The sequence below is a fragment of the Monodon monoceros genome, unplaced genomic scaffold (assembly GCF_005190385.1).
Source record: "Monodon monoceros isolate NGI ecotype Baffin Bay Population unplaced genomic scaffold, NGI_Narwhal_1 Super_Scaffold_22, whole genome shotgun sequence".
NCBI lineage: Eukaryota > Metazoa > Chordata > Mammalia > Artiodactyla > Monodontidae > Monodon > Monodon monoceros.
Window position 1 is genome coordinate 89962327 of NW_021703779.1, and position 22897 is coordinate 89985223.

At 37.6% G+C, this 22897-nt stretch overlaps 1 protein-coding gene across 2 annotated transcripts in view; it reads right to left on the bottom strand.

Annotated features, from left to right (window-relative positions):
• Positions 1-22897, bottom strand: part of MORC4 (MORC family CW-type zinc finger 4) — a 50541-nt gene that overhangs the window by 24719 nt on the left and 2925 nt on the right. For both annotated transcript variants that reach the window (XM_029239901.1, XM_029239902.1), the window contains exons 3-9: positions 19267-19399; positions 13503-13720; positions 12601-12748; positions 10175-10307; positions 9712-9840; positions 6873-6992; positions 5362-5462 (exon numbers count right to left, since the gene is read on the bottom strand). In XM_029239901.1, coding sequence (XP_029095734.1) covers positions 5362-5462; positions 6873-6992; positions 9712-9840; positions 10175-10307; positions 12601-12748; positions 13503-13720; positions 19267-19399 — 982 coding nt within the window. The remainder of the gene's footprint in view (positions 1-5361; positions 5463-6872; positions 6993-9711; positions 9841-10174; positions 10308-12600; positions 12749-13502; positions 13721-19266; positions 19400-22897) is intronic.

The following is a 22897-nucleotide window of genomic DNA, read 5'->3' on the forward strand; positions in this document are numbered from 1 at the left end:
CTATATTCTTAAGATAGAATTGTTTCAAGTCACCCCTCTACTTAAGAATATACAATGAATTCTCATTGCCTAAAGCATCAACTACTCTATCCAATGTCCCTCTAAGACAGAAGTTCTCAAACTATCTCGGTTCATGGTACCTTTAGTGTCCCAAGTTTTTCATGGCACCCTTAGGTCTAAAGAAATATGTACTGGTTCCAATTACTGTTAAACGGTTATGTCGAAACAACTTAATAACTATTTATGTACTAAAATTTAGGGTCCATTTGAAAAATATATGTATATATTTTAAAAATATTTCTGTTTCAATCTTAAATAGCCACAATTACTTATAATGGAATGGGTATGCCTGTTGGATATTGTACAACTACTCAAACCTTGGAGTCAAACTGGACACAACTTCCCTCATTTCTTATTCAACATTGATTTTTGGTATTACTTGCTTTTTATCACAGCAATCACAAAAAACCCAGATTCACAAAGATATGATATAATCAAGAGGAATGTAAACATTTTTTACCTGAAAGTGGGGTGCTACCATAACAAATACCTAAAAATGTGGAAGTGGCTTTAGAATTGGACAGTGGGCAGAGGGTGGAAGAATTGGAGGAGCATTACAGAAATTGCCTGGATTGCCTTGAATAGGCTGTTGTTAGTACAAATATGGATGTTAAACACCCCACTGGTGAGGGCTCAGAAGGGCAAAGCATGGTCGAGAAAACACAAATTTCCTCAGAGTATATCTAAATCATTGTGAACAGACTGTTAGTAGAATTATGGATGTTAAAATTGTGGCTGGTTAAGGCTCAGAAGGAAATGAGGAACATGTTATTGGAAAACTTGAGGGAAGGGGATCCCCGTTACATACTGGCAGAAAGCTTAGCAGAATTGTGTCCCACAGTTAGGTAGAAAGCAGAACTTGTAAATGATAAAATTGGACATTTAGCTGAGGAGACTTCCAAGCAGGCTGTTGAAAGTGTGGCCTGGTGGCTGCTTGCTGCTTATATAAAATGTGAGAGGAAAGAAATAAATTAAGGGAAGAACTGTTGAACAAAAACGAACCAGGACTTAATGATTCTGGAAATTCTCAGTTTATCCAGACTGCAAAAGATGCTAAAATTTAGAAAGATGCTCTAGAGAAAAAACCAAGGCAGTGGCTGGACAACCTTTTGCTAATATCTCAGGAAGATCAAAAGGTCAAAGTATTCAGTCACACAAAAAGCTCTCTGAAAAGATTAAACACGTGAATCAGATCTCCACCACCATCTCAGCAGAAGCCAAGAACAGAAATAGGATTATCTAGGAAAGACATGTCAAGAGTCTCTTGTCTGATGGAGTGAATATCCATGATACATACTTGAGACCCACAAGGTTCTTGAGAATGGTATACAAGGACAAAACTGCTAGACTGGACTGAAAGGGACAGAGAGAGTATAAATGAAAGAAGGCATTTAGACCCCCAAAACTCTAGAGTTAAGAAACAGGTTGATGAAACTACTCAGCTACAAATACATGCTACCTTTCAAGAAAAAGGAAAAATGAGTCTGTGGGTGGAGCCATGAGGACAGAGAACAGAGCCTTAAATCCAGAGGGTGGAGCTGAAAGCCCCAGAAGAGTATTCCCAGGCCTTGAAATTTAATGGAGTTAGCATGGAAATTGCTTGGAATCTGTGATTCCTTTTTCCTTCATTTTTTCTCCCTGTTTGTACTGGAACATCTATAACTGGTATCCTATGCCTGTCTCACCATTATATTTTGGGAGTAAATACAAAAAAAAAAAAAAAAAGACACACATCTGCAGATGGAGAGGAATTTTACCCAAAGATGCATCAGACTCAGAGTATCATCCATACCTGATTTAGATGAGAAGATTTGGGAATTTTGAGCTGATGACATTAAGAGTTTAGACTGAGCTGCTGTAAGAGTTGAGACTTTTGGGGATGTTGGGATGGGGTAAATGTATTTTGCATGTGTGATGTAAATGGATCTTAAGGGGCCAGAGGGCAGACTGTAGTAGCAGAAAAATGATCCTCCAAAGATGTCTATGTCCTAATCCCTGAAACCTATGAATATATTAGATTACATGTCAAGGGGGAAATCAGGTTGCAGATGGAATTAAGGTTACTCATCAGCTGACCTTAAGATAGGGAGATTACCTTGAATTACCAACATAATCATGAAGGGTCCTTAAAAGTGGAAGAGTGGGGCAGAAGAGTCAGAATCAGAGAAGGAGAGTGATGACCGAAGCAAGGCCATCAGAGTGTTATGATGTGATGACCCAACCCACCACTGATGGCTTTGAATATGGATGGAGGAAGAGGGCCATGGGCCAAGGAGTACTGGCAGCCTCTAAAAGTTGGAAAAGCCAAGGAAACAGATTCTCCCTTAGAGCCTCCAGAAATAAACGCAGCCTTGCCAACACCTTGATCTTAACCCAGTGAGATCTATGATGGACTTCTAACCTACAGAACTCGAAGACAATATACCAGTGTTGTCTTAAGGCACTAAGTTTGTGGTAATTTGTTACAACAGCAACAGAAAACAATTTCTATTGCTTATAGGCAAGAGTCAATATCACTGTATTCCCCTCGAAAATTTTAAACATCCTGTGGCTCCTCTGTGAGTTCATTGTGCACCTTGGCACACAGTTTGGGAACTGTGGCTCCAGGACAGGGGTCAGCAAACTACAGCCTGTAGGGCAAATCCGGGCCACTGCCTGTTTTCGTAAACAAAATTGTATTGGACACAGACACCGTTCATTCCTTTACTTATTGTCTACGGCTGCTTTCCTACTACAGCAGAATTGAGTAGTAGTGACAGAGACCATACGGCCCACAAAGCTTAAAATATTTATTTCCTGCCCCTTCACAGAAAAATTTGCCAACCCCTGCCCTAGGACAGGGCCATACTCTATCCATCTGACTTCACTCCCCTTCACTCTACTTACATCCCCTTATCCCCACTCCCCATATTCTTCCCACTCTGAGTTGCTGTCACTTAGCTCACGCTATAATTCCATCCTGGAATTCCCTGCCCTCCCTTTTCTAAACCTGTATCCTTTAGGCAAATCTCAAGTCATACCTTCTACCTAAAACCTTCCCTATCTGTTCTACCAGGGAATGCTTCCTATACCATACCACTTAGTTTTGGTTGATCAAAGAGCAAGTTTATTGCTCTCTAAACTGTTTCGTGTCTGTGACAATCCGTCATTACAATTACACTGTGAGCTCCTCAAAGACAGCAACCATGTCTCGAATTTCTCTGGAAAACTCCACAAAATCTAGCCACTGTGCCATGTACCAGTGAGGTGTTCACTTAGTATGCGTTGACTGCATTTCTTCAGCTGAAATTCACTCTAAAAATGTTATAAGTTTGAGCCCTGATAGTTGTAGCTGAAATCTGATATCTACAACTATTAAAAGTGATATTACAAATGATTTATTTGTAGACATTCCAGCAGTATGATGGCTGGTATCTCTTATAGCGGTTTTGAAATGTATAATAAATACTCTTAGGATGAGTTTGTGATAGCAGACAACCTTCTCTAATCGCCCTCTCAAATTCCCTTATATTTTAACTAAAGACTTTTTTCATTTAACATAAAATAAATTGAGTAAAAAGGGAAATGCTGCCAGAATTGGGATGAGTTATGCACATTTATTACCCTCAGAAGACTCTGTATGCAGGACAGTATACTAGTTTTCTGTTTTTAATAAAATGTGTAGCAGATATTAAGCTACTTAAGCCAGAAGTCTCATATGTTTAGCTGAATAAACCTACTCTCTATAGAATACCTCCATTTGGTTCCCCTGCCATCACCTCAAACCCATCATACTGAAACGAAACATCACAAACCAAGCGTCTAATACCTCTAAACTTTAAAAGCTAGGTTGGGGGGTGGCGGAGACAGCTTAAGAGGATGTTACATAATTTTTAATACCTAACATTTGGATTTCACAAATCTTAACTATTTGGTTAATCACCAGAAATTCTCTATTCCTTTCACTCAAGAGAAATAGAATGACTTGGCTCTGAGACTTTCGCCAAACTGATGTCATTTCTAAACTTTCACTCTTGTGAGTCAAGTCCTAGTCAAAGATCTCCATTATGTGCCAGACTCATATTTAAAAGACCATTTTACTTAAACTAAGGGCAGGTAGTTATTATAATCATGGAGTAGCCCGAGTGATCAAGAGCCAATTACCTTGAAATTAATCTGGGGTTGTCATCCAAATAGTTCTCTGTCAAATACTAAACCTAAAATTCTTATGGTTTCATATAAATTAAGGCACAACATTTAACTAATTTTATTACAGTTTTGGACACAAAACAAAAGAGATTTGGGGAAATACTTTTCCCCTACTCTAAGAAAAGATTTGCTACTGAGATTTCTAGAAAAATGACACCAAATGTCCTCATGCCTTCTTTCTCCATCCTCCCAGAACACCCTTTGCCATTTCAAATACTTCCCTGTGCTTAGAATGTCCTCCCCCTCTTCATCCACCTAGCAAACTCCAATTTTTCCTTGAAGTTTAAGCTCAAACATATTCTGCTCTGTGAATCCCTTTAGGCATATTTAAAGCTTCTTCCCATTTGGCATACATCCCCCCTTAAAGCAATTATTCTATAGGTATTTAAGTTTCTTATTTACATATATCTCATCCCATTTGTTCATAGGCATCAAGGATTCTTAACTTTCATTCTTATGTCCCTAATACCTGGCACAGAGGAGATATCTCACAATACTTGATGAAAGAAGGAATGTATGATCCATCCCTCCCCACAAGTTTTAAAACAAACTATTATATCCTGGCTTTAACAACTCCCTTCTTTGCCTCCTAAAAGTATCCTTGCTGGTTCAGCCTCAATGTCAAGTTCCTTTCTGATTCTTTATTGGTCTTACCTATTAAATCTAGATGCTTCCGGGAAAACACACGTTTTTCCTGCTGCTCCAATACTTTCCTCTCAATCTGTTCACTGGCTTCAAGGAAATCTTTCGGAACAAACTTCAAACTGCTGCTTTCCCCACAATATATTCAATAACTTCAGATCCACTCATCTCTTTTCATTAAGATCAATCCCAAGGCTCTTTGTGTCACCAAAGTATTTTACTAAATAACCCCTATGCTCTTTCCCTAATTTTTAAAGTTAAGGTTTACTTCAGTTGGGCTCCATACATCATGTATCAGTAAGCTTTTAATTTAAAAATCAAATCCTTTTATCTCTAATCTTGGAAAATAGATTTGAAAGGATTCTCAGTTAACTTATGTGGCTGGTTTTTAGAGATGATTTTAGAGGTTTCAGAGAATAGAATCATATCTGAACAAACCATCAGAAACACCTCAGGTTGGGAGTGACTCACCGGTACTCCTTGGTGTACTCAAAGTCTTGTTTGTTGTAGGCAGGTTTTAAGAAATTGCACTCAATGACTCCAATTACTCCCACACCTTCTCCATGAGTTGGCTTACAAGAAAAATATTAATTTCAACACTTACATTACTGTTGACTGCCTGGAGGCACTTCCTTTTGATTCTAAACAATAATAGAAAGGTTACATAACGTTCACGGGCAAGGAGAGGCCAGTAATATCTAGAGAAACACTGAGAATGTACTCCAATAGACTGCAAGTATTACAATGAACTGGAACCTCTGGCAAATTACAGGGCAGAGATTTTCAAACTGTGATCCATAGATTTCCTAGGATTTTCCAGGGATTAATAGCCATCTCTACTTCACCCACACTACCTCCACTTTCATCTGTTTTATATTATGGGACTGCCAGAAGATTTCACTTGAACAAAGAATGACAATGCTAAAAAAAAAAATTAAGGTTATATACTTCTGTTCTAGGGAACTAAAACCAAACTCCATCTGAAAAAAAATTAAGGATGCTATATAAATCACACTCCATTAAAATAAACCATTTTTATATATGTATGCCACCAAACAACTGCTAAAGAGAGTCAGACTTGCAGTATTATTAATTACAAGTTGATACAAGAGATTTTTGGATTTAAAATCATTTTTGTATACTTTAATGGAAGGAGCTGAGTCGGAGTGTAATTAGACTGACAAACAAACAAGTTGTATAAAGATGATATAACAATGAAAAGCAATATAGGCTGAAAACTAGCTCTCCTGGGTCGTATGTAACTTTGTCCTACTGTGTAATATAAAGCAGTTTATCATTCTTTGTGCGTTAGCAATCTTATCTGTAAAATAGGAATGAATGGGATACTTGCAGATATTACTACTTTAAGTTGTCATCAAAATTTTAAGATGATGGTAATATTTGTATAGTTCAGTTATAGAGTACTTTTGCATAATTTATCCCATTTAAATCTCTCAACCCTGCAAATTGTAAGGTAGGCAGAGCAAGTAAAATTACTATCGTTGTTTCCATTTTACAGGTAAGGAAATTGAGCCTCAGAGAAATTAAACAATGTAGCCAAGATTACATGGCTTTTAGGTGGAAAAGCCAGGCCTCAAATCCTGGTCATAAACCACTACATTTTATACATCTTCCATGATGCCTTACTGTCTCCCCAAGAAAATGGAAAGAGCTACCTCAAACATTAATAAACTTATACGCATGGCAGAGTTGCTGGTGCTCTAATTCTACCTCTTATTAACAGCTACCTAGAAAATGCATTCAGTAAAACTCCTGGGTTGATTGACATCTATGAAGAATGAGAAGTAGAAAGAGCTTTTGAACATAAGACAGCTCACTGGTAACATAGAATTCCAGGATCAGATTTAACAACTATCTCAAGATGAGTAAAAAGCCATTCATTAGTCTATCCCTTTTGCAAAATTTAAATCCTCTTCCTACTCTTTTCAGCTTTCTATGACAGAGAAGCATTAACTACTCACCTTCACCTGGCATCCCACCTTCTCAAAAGACTTTATGAGGCGGTTGTTATGATACATCATTACTCCAAACTGGTTATTATTCTTGCAAGAGAACCCAAAAGTTATTTTCACCTGCTTATTCTGAGAAGAAAATCATTAAGGAGACAAACACCAGGAGCTTTAGCACACAAAATTTTGCACTATATTACAGCAAAACACATCAAACACCATTGTATGTAAACCGGTATAACCTTTCTAGAAGGCATTTTAAAAATCGGTAGCAATAGCTTTAAAAATATTCTTAACCTTTGAACAAGTAATTCTCTTTCAGGAATTTATCCTACAGAAACAGTCAGAGAAGACCATAAAGGTTTATCAGTTACAGAAATTTATCAGTGATTTATAATGGCTAAAAAAACATAAATAATTTAGATGTTTGACAATAAGGGAATGACTAAATAAATGTTGGTGTATCCACATGGTCTGTTGTGCAGCTCTTAAAATTATGTCTTTGAAAAGTATTTGGGAACATTAGGAAGTGTTCAGAACAACAAGTTTCATCTAAAAATACATACTATAAATGTATACATAGAAAAGACTATAAGAAAATATATCAAAATACCATCAGTGATCTAAAAATTCATAAATCACAAAACGTTTCTTAACACTTGCTAACTGCTTAATTTGCTGCTAGGTAAGATACATGGTACAACACAGATTCACACAATTACATGCAATAAGGTAAGTCTGGCTAATCATACAAAACACAGTGAAAGCAAAACCATGAAGAACAAAACCACTTTTAAAGGTAAAGGACAATAAATAGTCCTGTTGTAATATATTTCATGGGAAGAAGTTAACAAGCTTGGATAAATGAAACAAAGAGAACTAAGTATTATATATAAAACATGAATAATTTATGAGTTTTTAGCAACTCCTATTTGATTTAAAAACCAAGGTAATAGAGTGAGAAAGATAAAGGAGATAGAGAAACTGAGATTTTCATTAAAACAAATACTGAGAAATCTTCATGCCCAAATGAGTTAAATGAAAACTTATTTTTGTTACTTTTTCAAAAACTGATCTCCATTACCCCCTCTAAGTAACAAGCTACTTGCATCAAATCCATGTGACAAGTGGGTCAGGTATGATATGAAGACATGATACGAGTGGGTACATAACACAGTAATGTTTGGCTCAGAACATATAATGTTCTGGGCTCCAGAAGCTCAAATCAAATCTCAAATAAGACCCTATTCCAACGAAAAAACAAAACAGGGCAAAACTGCCCCAAACAAAAACCCAAAATTCTACACCATAAAATTAACATTTTAAAGATAAAGATAGTCAAATTTTTTCTGTTGTATACTTTTAAATTCTAAATTATGGGGTGGAAGTACACTGGGGTAGGAGATTCCCCAAATTAGAATAAGGAGAAAGGACAAGAGGAGAGAAGAAGCCTTTGCTAACTGAACTGAGGAATAAATAAGTCAGCATCAGTAATCTTTTCCCTCAGTGACTTTAGGGGAAATTTTATTAGAAGTTTCATTTTACTCATGCCTAGAGTGAATTCGTTTAGCCCAAATTCTAATAGGGAAAGGTAACCAGTTTAATGGGAAGGGAGGTTGAGAAGAGCTCAGGTACATACAAAATGCATGCATAGGAGGTACCCTGGTAGAAACCCACAGAAGAAAGAAGCTGGAGGTAGACATGTGGTATATCCTGAGACAGTAAGTAGTTGAAAGGCACTTTAGACTGGCTCTGTTAAAACTATGGCACTAAGATCCTAGCTACATACAGTGATATTATAACTAATTTACCTACAGATGCTAACAATGTTAGCTCTGGCTTTGTTAAGTTGGGTTTGTTTAGGGCTTTAAAAAAAACTTTCACAGCAGACAAGGGTTGTGTTCTTCAAAAGGAGAAAATCAATCTGCTTATGAGTAACAACCATATGGCTATTTAAAAAGGGAACGGCATTTTCTAATTTTTGGTCAGGGGAATAAAGACAAAGTAAGCTAGATAATGACTTTGATAAAGCAAACAGAGTGTGAACATGTTTCTTGGGCCAAGAGCTGAGCTTATTACTAGAAAATAAATTACAAGAGCAATTCTTCATAACTGCTTATGAACTCTCACCCTTTCAAAGACGTTCTTGACCCCAAAATCCATCAACAAAGATGGACCTAATTTCCAAAGCTCATCTTAAGATTTCCTCAAGTGTCTGAAATCCATTCCCAGGGCAATGGGGTGGGGTGGAGGGTAGAAGTGAAAATGAGTAATTACTTCTCTGAGTGGCTGCCAATATGAGAAGTACCAAGAAATCCATGTCAAATCTGTTGAAGATTTATCTCACCCTAGAAAATCAACTTTTAATTTCCAATCTCCTAACTTTTATCAACATAAGTCTGGACTTGTTACAGCAAAAATCATAGTATGTCCAAGAAATGAACAAGTTCTAGTCAACATTTTGCTTATTTCAATCAATGTAATATATATATAACAAAATTCCAGTACAAACCAAACAGTGTGAATCATTCCTTATAGCAGAGATTCTCAAACCTAGCTATTCATTTAAATAAATAAATATTTCTTATTAAAAAAAGAGATTTCAGAATCTACTGAACCAGAATCTCTAAAGTCTCAGGATACTGTATTATTTTAATAATTTCCTGTTGATTTCTGATAAAATTGGCACACAGATTGGCATTCAAGAAATACCTCCTTAGATACCTAAAATAGGGTTTGTACTATAACACGTATTTTTGAATTGGAAAAGGAAAGGTTTCTGTTTTTCTGTGCCAACTTGGAAATCTAATCCTGAAACAAAGAGGTCAGCTTCATGTCGTTGTAAGGATACTGTGAACGTAGGTTTATATATATCATATCCTACATTGGCCAGGCTCTTGGCAATCATCTGGGTAGTCACCTTCTTTTGACGCAGAAAAATTTTCATTCGTGGCTTCATATATAGAATGCCACAAAATGCCTATGGAACAGTGAAGGGAAAGTTATTACACAATATTGCCAATTCTACTGACATCCCTGTTGCTGCCATCTACTGACTCTGCTAGCAACTGAGATCTAATCTGGGCAAATACTTGACTCAGTTTCTATACCTCGTTATTCTAAATCAACTACCACACTAAGTGCTGCTGACTATATTAGCTACATTGTTTCAATGGAGACAGTGAAAAGGAATCCTAGCATAGAGTCAAAAGGTTGTCATCTTTATATAACTAAAGTGAGATCTTGTATTATAATAATTTCATGTTACAGGATATCTTACCTCTCATTGTTGAAGAAAAACCACTCTTACTCACCCGTAAAGAATACTCTGTTTCTGGCAGCTCAGAGGTAATGCCACCAGTCTCTTTTTCTTCTGTGCCAAAGTCTGATACCAGGATATCATACTGATCTGTATCAAAGTCCAACTCAGACTTTCCATCTTTATTTCTGGGTAAAAGAGACAAGTACCAATCTAACAAAAACTGGCTCCAAAGGACAAAAATGCACTAGGAACCCAAGAGAAAAGAAACAACATGAGCCAAAACTCAGATACCTATTTCTTTCCCTGACTACCAATTCAAAGGAACTACACATTACTTGCTTTGAAGATCACACAGTATTTAAGGGCCTTTCCAGCCTAAACAAATCTACTAAGTTTCATAGAAATGTGATACAAAGCACAGAAGGAAAGAAAAAAAAGGAAGGTGGGAATGTCTGTGATCCGATAAATCAAATGGATGCCAGCTATCCTCGAGGCAGGATCTGAAAACAGATCCCAACTTTCTGGGTATTGTTCGGTAGGTCATTCAACATCATTTCCCCCAAATGAATAGACAGATGAATCAAAACCTACTCTTTCTAACTTTAGCAACAGTATAAGGACTACTAAGATTTCCCCTGATTTAATTCTATTTCTTAGAAGGACAAAAAAAGGTTGCGACAGGAACAGCATATACTTGTTAGTCTTCTAGAATTATCATTTAAATATAATAGTACTCATATTGTTTTCCTTAGGACCATTTCTTCTTCTCATAATCCCTTTGGGTCACCTAAATATGGTCCATTCCAAGACCCTGGGCTACATCACTAAAAACTGCCAGGGAAAAAAAGGCAAGACCTATCTTTGTTACTGGAAAAAATGCAAAACAAATGATGGGTTACAGAGAAAAAATACATATCAGAACAATGGTCCCCCAAATTTGTTCTGTGGGACAGCAGTCCCCCAAGATACTCTTAAATAAGAAATAAAGAGATAAATAAAGCCTGTATAATCAAATAAAATTGAGAAACAATTCCTGGCTCCCAGAGCCACCTCAAGCTCTAGGGATACCTCCCACATACTGGAGGTTTCAGAAGCTCAGAGCTGCTGTGTTGAAAATGTAGCTCCTTCTTCAGGGCTGAACCAGAGCCACTATGATACGTATCCTGTCTAAAGCTCATGTCACTATAATAGTATATCCTGTATTTTGCAGGATAATCCTGACTCTTGCTACCCCACCCCACTCTAACGCATGTACTCTGAGGAGATTCCCTGTCCTCTCTGGTGCTCACCATTCACCATCCAAGGAAAGGAGGTCTGGAGAAACATTTTTTCTGAAATTGGGAAACACTGCATTCTACATTGCTCTCTTAAACGTTTTCAATGTATTTTGAAATAACATTAGCATATTAAAGCCTCGGAGAAGTCCTGCAATAAAGCAACATGGTAAGCTTTGTTTAAGCCAGCTTTTTCCAAAGTTCTTGGACCACAGAATCTTTTATTTATATAACACCTAGTACCATATAACTGAGAAACAATATACAAAGAAAAAGTCTGCTTATTGTGTTTAAATCACTGGAAATGGCTCATGAAAATGATCCTTCATAATATAAATTATATTACTTGAGGTTTTCGCAGTAGGACACAGGGAGATGTAAATTACCTTACTTTTTTTTCTTTTTAATGGAAAGTACTTTCTATATAAACCAGCATGGTTTTTATCTAAGTTTTACCCAACTAAGAAATGAGGCAAAATACTTGACCTATGGAGAAAAAAGAAGAATGAATATATCTGCTCCTCTGTTCTATTAAACATAAGAGTAACACCTCTATTTTATATTAAAGATTTTTAGGTTTCAGTGGACACTGTGTTCCATTTAACATGACAAAGTTAAACAAATGACATACCCCAAAGTATTTCTAGGTTATTTTATTAGCTCTAAATACATAACCTGAAGCCAGCTTCATTATAGTTCAAATGTATCTGCTTTGAAGATTTTTCCACTTCTAATCCAGCTACTCTGAAAACAGTAATACAGAGGTCCTTATTATTTATACAGAGGTCCTTATTATTTAAAGATTGTGTTGTGCTTTGTTACCCTAATTTCTCCTTCTCTTACTTCATTTTCACTGCAAATAGGTAAAATAACTATCATTGACCTATCTCAAAACAGTGTCCGTGAATATAAAATAGATATTTATAATGGATTCTGAAGATTTTAGAATAATGTTGAACTGTCTTGATGGTAATAGCTTCAGGATATGTATGTAGGTCTCCACCTTATCAAGCTCCACGTTTTACCAATAAGAAGCACTGTCTCAAACAGAGCTGTGGTTCTAAGAAAGTTAAGGATAGGTGTGCAATGATATACAAACATGTATCAAAATTTAACTACTCTGCTTCTCTAGAGCGATTTATTAAAATATGCTTCATCATACTGCTTTTGCTTATTAGAATCTATCACTCTTGGAATACTATACCTGCGGATGTTCCAAATGAGAACACGAGTGCCTTTTTTGCCTGGGATGGCATCAAACTGGGACAGCAGGTCATTTTCACTGTTGAAAACTGAATAGTTCAAGATGGCTTCTAGGCTGGGCAAGGAATCCTCAGTAATAATCATTTTTTGTAAAACCAAGTATAGTCAAAGAAAAATTAATATCTTAAGAGGATGCTATCAGTCAGGAAGATCTGCCTTTTGGGTTGCCAGTTTAGACAAAATATAGACATATAGATATAAAGCATGGGTGTTACTGCTACAGAAGAAAGGAAAGGGGGGAAACGCAGAAAGGTTGTAGAGACAAAAACCAAAATCAGTTACGCCTGCAGAATATAGCTTCAAAGATATAATGTAAATTAAGACAGTCCTATACTTAAGAAATAGTTCAAAGGCTGAATTTTTCAACTCTTTTGGAAGCAATGAGTTCAAACTTTATTGCTATACTGCCTGCGTAAAGACACCTGGTGTCTAACAGAAATAATAGCTTGTCCAGGTATAGAAAAGTGAGCTATTCAGCTGTCAGATAAGCTGATAAATAGTATGTTTCTAGGAGAGTGACGCAAATGTAACTACCCTTAGGGGAAAAAAAAAGAGAAGGCCCTAGGGAACTTTACCACAGGAGTGGTGGGAGTGGGGAGATAGTATATAGATCAAATCGCCTAACAGTGAAAACTGCAATATAATTCTAAGATTCTGTCAATGATCCATTTATTTTAAAAATATTTAATAGGGTAAAATTCCAGTTAAATTTAAGACACCTGAATACCTCTTTAAATATGAAAACTTTTGATAGCTGGATTCGACCTGTAGAAAGAGGTTTCTATCAGAATAGTCAGATAGGACTAATTTTTAACTAATATTTTCCATTTCCAGAAAGGATATTGTTTTGCTGGTTGAATGGAACAATTGGTACAATAACTGCTTGGGCCTGGACACATTCCAGATAGGTCTGTGATAGGAGTCCAACAGTGAGAGTACCCCCATTCTTGGTGAAGACGAGAGCGTCCTTTCCTAGTCGCATGGAGCCTGACTTGAAACCATTACCAAAGACCCCGATGGGACACTGGCTCTTCTTTATTACTTTGTCTGTAAAGCCAAAGCTGTAATTACACAAGAAAAAAGAAATCAGAAAGGTAAAAAGCATCCTAAGATAGGTAGGCAGAATGTCTGGCTTTCAAATGAAGAACACTTATAAAAAGTCCTTCCTTTTTTCTTCCTTTCAGTATTTCTGGGCAAAATTATTAAGTTAAAAACATAGGAAATAACTACAGGGTAATGGGACTGATTTTCCTGTGTGGTCTGTGTGTACATAAACGCTTCTGCTACATTAGAGTCACACTTTATAAAATGTAAAGGTGGCCTCTTTTCACTCACAGAGAGAGCTGGAGAAGGCCATGGGGCAGCTGCCTTTCTTGTCTAGATAAAATAGCTGTGATTGCTAATAGTAAAGTTAGGGGAAGATGAAAAGGGTGGTTATCTCAGAGTACACCCTAGAGAGGGTAACAAGAGTACCAGATAACTGGCACTAGCACTAGTTAGAGGTACTAGGCTAGGCATCCCTAACCTGGTCATATCACTCTCTAGAAATCTGAAAGTCAGAGGTTATATATCTTGACAATTTCAACTATTCACTCAAAGGATAACACTTCCAGTTCTTACCCTCTGCTCCATCTGCTGGGACAGTTCATTGGAATGTGGCCAAGGGATAAAAATAGGTAGTTCTGCCTGTGAATATCAGCAAACAGCTGCAGTATAAAGTCTCCCTTGTTTTATTAAGGGCCTTTCACCGAGCCACCTCAACAATCTCTGTAGCCCCTTATGATCAGCTTAATCTGGGAGCCAGATCCTTTCCCTTTCTTATATTTTCCATTCAAACACACAACAAAATGACCGAACCAAAAAAAAAATTAAAGATATGACATCTAGAAAATGATTATTTTCTTCATGTATCTTCTCTCATTACAAATGAAACTAATTTTTTAAGGATTAGTTCTCTCTAGATGGACTAAGTTTACAATGTTGTACACTACCATTCATTCAATAAATATTTACTGAGTACCTACTATGTGCTGTGCATCATGCTAAGCACTGGAGACACAACTGTTAGTAAAAGAGACATGGTTCTTGCCCTCATGGTTTACAGTCTAAGGCAGGATTTCGTATATTACAGATTAGATGCTTCTCCAACATCAATAAAATAGATGTTCTACCTGCCATGGCTGAGCAGCTTGGCCTTGGCTCTTATTCTTTTAATTGGGTTGAGGTGCCTGATTTCAACTTCCTGGAGGCCAGGGTTTGTGTTCACTTCCTGAGGAAGGGGGACCACCTTTTAATTTTCTATTTCAGAGTGTTAAACGATAACATCATTGTGTCCCTCTAGAGTAGACACTTTATAGGAGCTTTGTGTATCCAACAAATAAATCCTACCACATAAAAAGGTAATTTCTAGGAGAGTAGTTCCTTTGAAAATACCAAAAGAGCATTGAGCTTCTGCAGTCTATGGGTCTTAGCATTCCAGGAAGTAAACTTAAAGAAGTTGGTAAGATTCAGGCATTCCTTTTCCTCCTGTGGAAGAATTACCTAAAAACGATAGGGTCGTTAGGAGGGTTAAATGATACACTGTATGTACAATATATTACAACTTATAAAGTAGTATTCAAACTTTAATTTTAAACTAACTCTAGAAGTCATTCTGAGAATTGTCATGTGCTGTCCTCTACCTCTACTTGAGATCTAATGTCATATCTAAAACTCAGGGCTCTTCATAAACAGTAATGTTACCTACCATGTGAAATGGATCTATAAGGTTATTTGGACTTAAACCTACTCTAATGCCACCAAAGCTTCAATTAGGTGCTCAAGGAGAAGTGGTGAAAATAGGGAGACTATATTACTCCCCTAATTTCCTTACCTTTCCGGCCTGTTCTGCCATCTAGCGTCTCTTTTCTCCTTTGTAACTATAAACTTTCATTGTGTTATGGTTTGGGGAGACTAAATGACTATATAAGGTTGAGAAGATAAGTAGTGGGGCAGGGCCAGAGCCAGAAATGGAAAAGGATGAGAATAATGAGATGAGAGGAGCTGGAAGCTCAGTATGTTGGTGTTGTTATGTTACCCTTAACTCTTCCCGTGTGTTCTCTTATTCCACTTGCATTCCCATATTAGGTATTCTATTTAACTGAAAATCGCAGAATAGATGCCAGATACCAATCAAATAACTACCTAATATAAAAGCCTTCACAAAAAATAACAGAATGGTAGGAACGTATCTTATATAATTTGGTTAGACAGGTGGTTTCTCTTCATTAAGTAAGTCCTATTCTATCCTCTCGTGTAATAGATAACGGTGTTTACACACCAAGGGGGCTCTTTGAGTGGAATCCAGGAAAATAGCAGCTTGCTCCCAAGTTCCTTAAAATGTCACGATTCTAGAATCTAGAGGGGTAAATTTAAATTGGGACTCTGATCCATGAAAAAAAAAACCTTAGCAAATTCATGGACATACAAGGGCAGGTACTGCTGCTCCCTAAATATACTAGTGATGTAATATGTCGTATAAAATAATGAAAGAATGCTAAGCACACTGTTATTCTCTGGCTGTTGTTTTAGAAGAACAGACCTACTAGGAAATGCACTTCTGATCAGAGGTAGCAAATACCTTCAATCCATGGATCTGTGGCTGCTTTTAATCCTTGACCTTTAAGAGAGGTTTTCCAACTTGCTGAAAAAGGCAGCTGAATATATAGACTAGTTGGTTCACACACTATCCCCATAAGCTAAAGAGAATTAATTATGGACCTTACAGGAATTTAATGATAGGCTTTTTCTTTTTAACTTGATTTTCATGGGATTCTGCATTTATGGGAGAAACTGTTGTTTCAGTTACATAACTATTTTATTAGCCTGAAAATATAAGAGGAGCATAAAAAGTTGGAAAATGTGAATAAGATTATAACAAATGTTACAGGTCAAATAGAATTTCTGTAGGCTTAATAATTTTGCATAGTTACCTATTATTTTTTTCCAAATACAAAAATAATATGCCTCCAAACCACAAACAGAAAAATTAATATACTTAATAATAATTTTCAAAGTTACCTCTAAAGTTCAACTATTTTAAAACAAATTGTGGTAAGTGGAATCCCTGGCTGGAAGTTAGAATTGGACTAAATAATCTCTTTTAAATAAATGGGACCTTCTAACAGCTTCAAGTTTATTTTAAGATATGATCAGAAATAAAATCCAACACATATAACTATACATAATCCAGGACTCATTTAAAAAATTCTCTAAAATTGAACAGACTTGTCGCTGCCAAGGGAGTGAGGGGTAGGGAAGTATTGGGAGTTTGGGATTAGCAGATGCAAACTATTATATATAGAACGGATGGACAACAAGGTCCTACTGTATAGCACAGGGAACTATATCAATACCCTGTGATAAACCATCATGGAAAAGAATATGAAAAAGAATATATATATATATGTATAACTGAGTCACTTTGCTGTACAGCAGAAATTAACACATTATAAATCAACTATACTTCAACAAAGTTTTTAAAAATTCTCTGAAATTAATTTTCAAATATGAGGAACAACGGCCCAGCTTAAATTAGTGGGAAACATATTTGGCATGATAATGCCAAACCCTATGGCTACTGTAGTTCCTGCCTGAGTTTTGGGACCAAAACATCCTTCATATCTGAACTCAAATGTCATTTCTTCATGATAGCTTTTTTTTTAAACATCTTTATTGGAGTATAATTGCTTTACAGTGGTGTGTTAGTTTCTGCTTTATAACGAAGTGGATCAGCTATACATATACCTATATCCCCATATCTCCTCCCTCTTGCGTCTCCCTCCCACCCTCCCTATCCCACCCCTCTAGGTGGTCACAAAGCACCGAGCTGCATGGTAGCCTTTTATGATTCCACAGACTAGATTAGATCCCTCGGCTATATACCCTCATAGAAACTATACTCTTCCTTCATAGCACTTACCACTAGTGGAATAACCTATGTAGTTGTATTACTAGTCAATTATTTTATATCTTTCTCATTAAACTGCCAGCCCCTTGGCAATAAGGATCATGTCTGTCTGGTTCACCATTTATCTCCAGTGACTCTCACAAAAGTGCTCAGTAAAAATTTGTTGAAAGAATCTGGAACAAAAGTTGCTGCAATTATTTCGAAACCATCCTCCTCCTTCCTCTTGCCTTGTAATTGTAAGCACCAAGTCTCACAGATGTAGTTCTACAGACAAAATAGAAGGTAGTAAGATTTGTCGGGCCCAGTATTTGACACCCATGTCACCGGGATAAGGTGTGGGGGGAAGGAACCAATAAGAGGATAAGTGATTTTAGAAAAAAAACTAGTATATACAGAATTAGACACATAAATATTTTGGTTCCATCCCATCTAAAATCCTCTTTTTCTTTATATAAAATATTAATTTTAGGAGATAAAAGTGAGGCTATAAGTTTAAAAATAGGGCCAACTCCATACCTTCATCAACATACTGGCCGCATTCTTATCTCACTTCTAGAAGCTTTCCTCAGATATTCTTCTAATTCTAAGGATCTGAGACGTAAGGTACACAGATTGCTGAGTGGTAAAACATAACCAAATTTATAATTGGTTATGTCCAAATTTCACTTCTTTTCTTTGGTGGATCAAAGGGATTTCCCTACAAATAGGGTTATAGAATTAGAATACCTTCAAAGAGAACTACAACCAAATGAATTTTTTCCGTTTTTATAGTTCAGAGCCCTTTCCCTCCTCCACAGAACCCCTCCACTGGTACTCATGCTTCACACGCTAGTTCAGGAAGCCTCATGGAGAGTAATCAACCTCATCTGCTAAAAAAAGGAAGAGAGAAGGAAGGAGTTGAGGAAACACTCATCTTTTACTGAGTGATATGTGAAGATGATAAAGTACAAACTTACATTCTTAACTACAAACCTTTTAAAGTAATTAAATGAACTGACAGTGGCAAGAGAAATCTGTTATCACCAGCTTCAGCAGTTAGAAAAGAGAATTTCCTAACCTTGTAATTCTACTGCAAAACTTTCAAAGACTATGTGTATGATGTCCTCTATTTATCTTTCGTGGGGCTTGATTATACCCAGGCATGTTCATGGTTCAATCCATAAATTGTTCCAACGCCAATACCCCTGACCTAAGAGTGAATTTCAGTTAATATAAGTTTGCGAAGGTCTTAGACCAGTGAAGACCTCCAGGTTTTTACCCATGCTGTTCTTTTTGCGGGGACTCTCATCCCTTGTCCCCCTGCTTCTTTACCTCATTGAATTCTACTACTCACCCCTTAGATCTCAGCTTAAATATCACTTAATCTAAGAGGTTTGCCTGACCTCCTGGATCAGATTGGGCTCCCCTGATGAGTTATCTCATTGCATCCTATAATTTTCTATCATTTTTTGTTATGATTATTGCTTGACTGTCTGAATTGCCAGCTAGACTCTAAGTTCTGTGAGGGCAAGAAGAGTGACTATTTCATAACCTGTGTCCTGGCACATAACAGCAGCTCAATAAATATTTGTTGAATGAATAAAGGGAAAGGAAAATTATTAAGCCTTAAATAGAGTTCATGAACTCAAGACAAGAGAAAAAGAATGAAGACATCTTTACCTGAGCATTCGGTGTAGTTTATGAGGTGTCATCCCACATCCATCATCAGTAAAGGTCAAACAAGATTTATTCTTGACCTCCTCAACATCTATGAAGACCGTCCTGGCGGATACATCTGGATCTACAGCATTATCTGCAAAAGGTAGAAATCTGTGATATTAGATCTCTTTTTCTAATATTCTATTAAAATCTCTAGTTCAGTGCCCCTAAGGCATAGAAACTGTCCTTTATTCCCTTCATGTGAATGTCCCAGAAGGGAGCAGGGAGCATTAATGGTATAGGGAAAAATAGGTATGATGGCAGATGGATTTATGAAGCTGATTTCTAGATTTCATATGATGACTGATGTGCAATCTGCTTTCTCTCTTCAAACTTCAGAGACTGTGGGAAAAATAACTCCTCCATATACCAAGCATTTTGCTCCATTTTCATCTTATCACTTCTTGTCTTTTCAGCCACTTTACTGCTCACAAACGTATACAATAAGGGGTGATTATGGAGAAGAGTTGAATCTGCAACTTTGGTACAAATAGATACATACCACACGCGTTAGAGTTTATTGTGAAGATTTTATTTTTTACTTTCTTTTTACATCACCTCCTCCATTGAAGAACACAGATATTATCACCATCCTTGTTTATAGCCTAAGAGGCACTGAAAGAGTTACAGGTTAAAAACCAAAACACTAACTGCCTGCCTAAATCCCAATGATCGTAGTAAGCATGCTTAGAGGAGTGACTCTGCTTAGGCACTCTGTAATAGTCTTGAAGGTGAGGCTGTTTACCCTCATTAAATGGAGAACATAGAATTAAAGTAGGAAATATAAATACAGAAAGTTTCATGATTCTTTCTGAGTTAGGTCTTCACAATAGGTTAATTATTTAAGACTCCAAAGACATCCAATATAGCCATATTCTAACATATGTGCCATGTCTACAACCCCAGGGGGTGCCACTGTCTAATAGCCACATCTTTTTGCCACAGGTGCCAGTTTACATAATTGTCAGTCGCTAACACATGTGGTACAAAAGTCTCATTAGGGCTCACTGGCCCAAGTGGGAGGGCAGTTTGTGCAATCTGTTGGATAGGTTCCTTAAGCACTCCTGTCTTTACTAGCTGTTTAATCAAGACAAAGACCTTCCCTTCAACCTGTTCCCCTTTCCCTGGGATCCTACACTGATTTACTAATACCATGTGGCTGGGCTGAGAGATCCGGGTAGGGTTCTGGTTGTGTACTCGTCCCACTACCAATGTTCAGATCATGGCATTTCTCTACTGGGAACATCCCTTACAAGCAAGAGAAGTATCGCACATATTCAAAATATCAGTTTTTATAACACGATTAACAGTATCAGTTACAACCACTTAAATGTGTGGAATGTCCATCAAATAAAGCAAGGCAGATTAATTTCAAGGGCCACAATGGTGTTGCCAGAGTCACTGATAAAGCTGTCACCAAAAAGTCTTAACAGCAGAAAGGCATCACCGATAGCCCCAGAAGGGGGTTAAAAGGTCTGATATAGTCAATCTTTAAGGACTAGGTGGTGCCAAGCCTTGTGGCACGTGGTAAATCGAGTGGGTCAACTTTTGGCAGGAATTTTAAGTCTGACATGCGATAGTGGCTTTATCAGAAATACAGTGTTTTACTTTGTAATAAGAGCCAGCAGGTTTTTTTCTTTAACTGACAGAAGGATTCAGCATTGTGAAGCTGCCTACATTGTTCCAAGAAACTACTTGGCAAGCAGGCCCTGAATTGTTTTAGAACCTATCAATCACTCCTACTGGAAGAAAGCCAAGGCCATTGAGACTGATACCTTTAACTTGTCAACCAACAGGACATCATTTCTACTTTGGAAACTTTGGACATAGAGGAATCTTTTTCTAACACTCTATGAACATTCACAATTCAAACATATAATACATATCAATTCCAATTCTACATTTATAAAACTGTACATTCAATGAACCAGCTTGCAGGCCTCTCACCAAAAGATCACTTTTATTTTTTCCCTTTTTACTGTAAATTTCACCCAAACTTTACTAGGTACTTTTTTACAGAAACATACCAAAGAGTTTTAATACAGGCATTTCAGGAGTTACAAGGTAACGGCCAGGAGCAGCTAGACCTTTTATCTCCTTGGCTGGAAGCGGGTGGAGTATGGGGGTGGCATGCCAGAGGCCAGGGTCAGCTGAAGCAGCAGGGAAAGAGAGATCAGCAGACAGGCCAGCAGCAGTAAGCACAGCTTTGCACTTACTTTCAGTTTTAAGTGGCCTTTCACTTGGCCTCAACAAATGAAATTGTAATAATAACAGATTGGCCTCAATAAATGAACTTATAATAATAAGGCACCAATCCGGTGGCTGGCTTCAATCTTACCTCTTTTAACCTTCCAAAAATTTATCAACACGTAGCATATGCTATCAAATCCTAGGGAATCTATCTTCTCCCATGGCCCAGCCCATCTAGCCTGTGAACAGGTAGGGCAGTGAGAGAACCCCTATTCCTCTCCCTTGGCCCACCACTTAGGTGAGAGGGTAACAGGGAAGACCCAAATCTGACTACATGTTGGATCTGTTTCTTTTACTTTAACCTTTGCTTTCCACTGCTTTTGTTCACTAAAAGGATACTGTCTATACACAGTGGGCTGCCTGGGGAATCCTGCCTCTCTGCCTGAATGTTAAACCAAAGTGCCTTTGTTCAGGGAAGCATCCTGACCCAGTCCACCTGTGGATGGCTGCAAGAAAGAAGAAATTAACACATCCCTTGCCCGAGACTGGCCATTCCAGAGGATATTTGCAAAACCTATGGCCTTTTCACTTTACCTCCTCATCTCCTCCCCCCTTCTGTTCTATAAAAGATACTGGCATCCAAACCCTGATAAGATGGTTCTTTTGACACCCTAGTCCGCCATCTTCTCAGTCGGCCGGCTTTCCGAATAAAGTCACATTCCTTGTCTCAACACCTCGTCTCCTGATTCACTGGCCTGTTGTGCGGCGAGCAGAGCGAGCTTGGACTTGGTAACAAGAGCTACACTACCAGGTCCTGGGATGTCTTTATTCCCTAACCTGGCCCACACAACCTCATGTGCTACCAGATCCCAGTAGTCTTATCTCTCGTAACCTGGCCCATGCTACCCTCAGTGGGAGGACTCTAACTTCCCTCACCCACCACTTAGGCAAGAGCATGAGAAACCAGACCCCAGGGACTCTATCTTATCCCCTAACCATCTGACCCCTGATCTTCTAAAAGAGCATTGTAACTGAAGCTTCATAGCTCATCATAACCCAGGAAGCAATGAGAAAGTGTCCCATGACAGAATCCTTGGAGAGACAGGATGGCGAGTGGGAGATGGCTTTGACGCAGCGCTTCCTCCCATGCCCTCCTGTTGCAGCGGAATAGCCTATGAGGATCCTGTAAGGTTGTCAGGGCCAAGCTGCAGCCCTACAGACATCCTGCAAGTATCTAAAACTGTTCTTGTCTAAAATTAAAGTCATCATCTTCTGATACAAGGCTATTCTTCTTCCTCTGTTTTCTCTCTCTCTCTCTCTCTCTCTCTCTCTCTCTCTCTCTCACACACACACACACACACACACACAGTGTCAGCATTCAAATGACCACAAGTTTGAAATT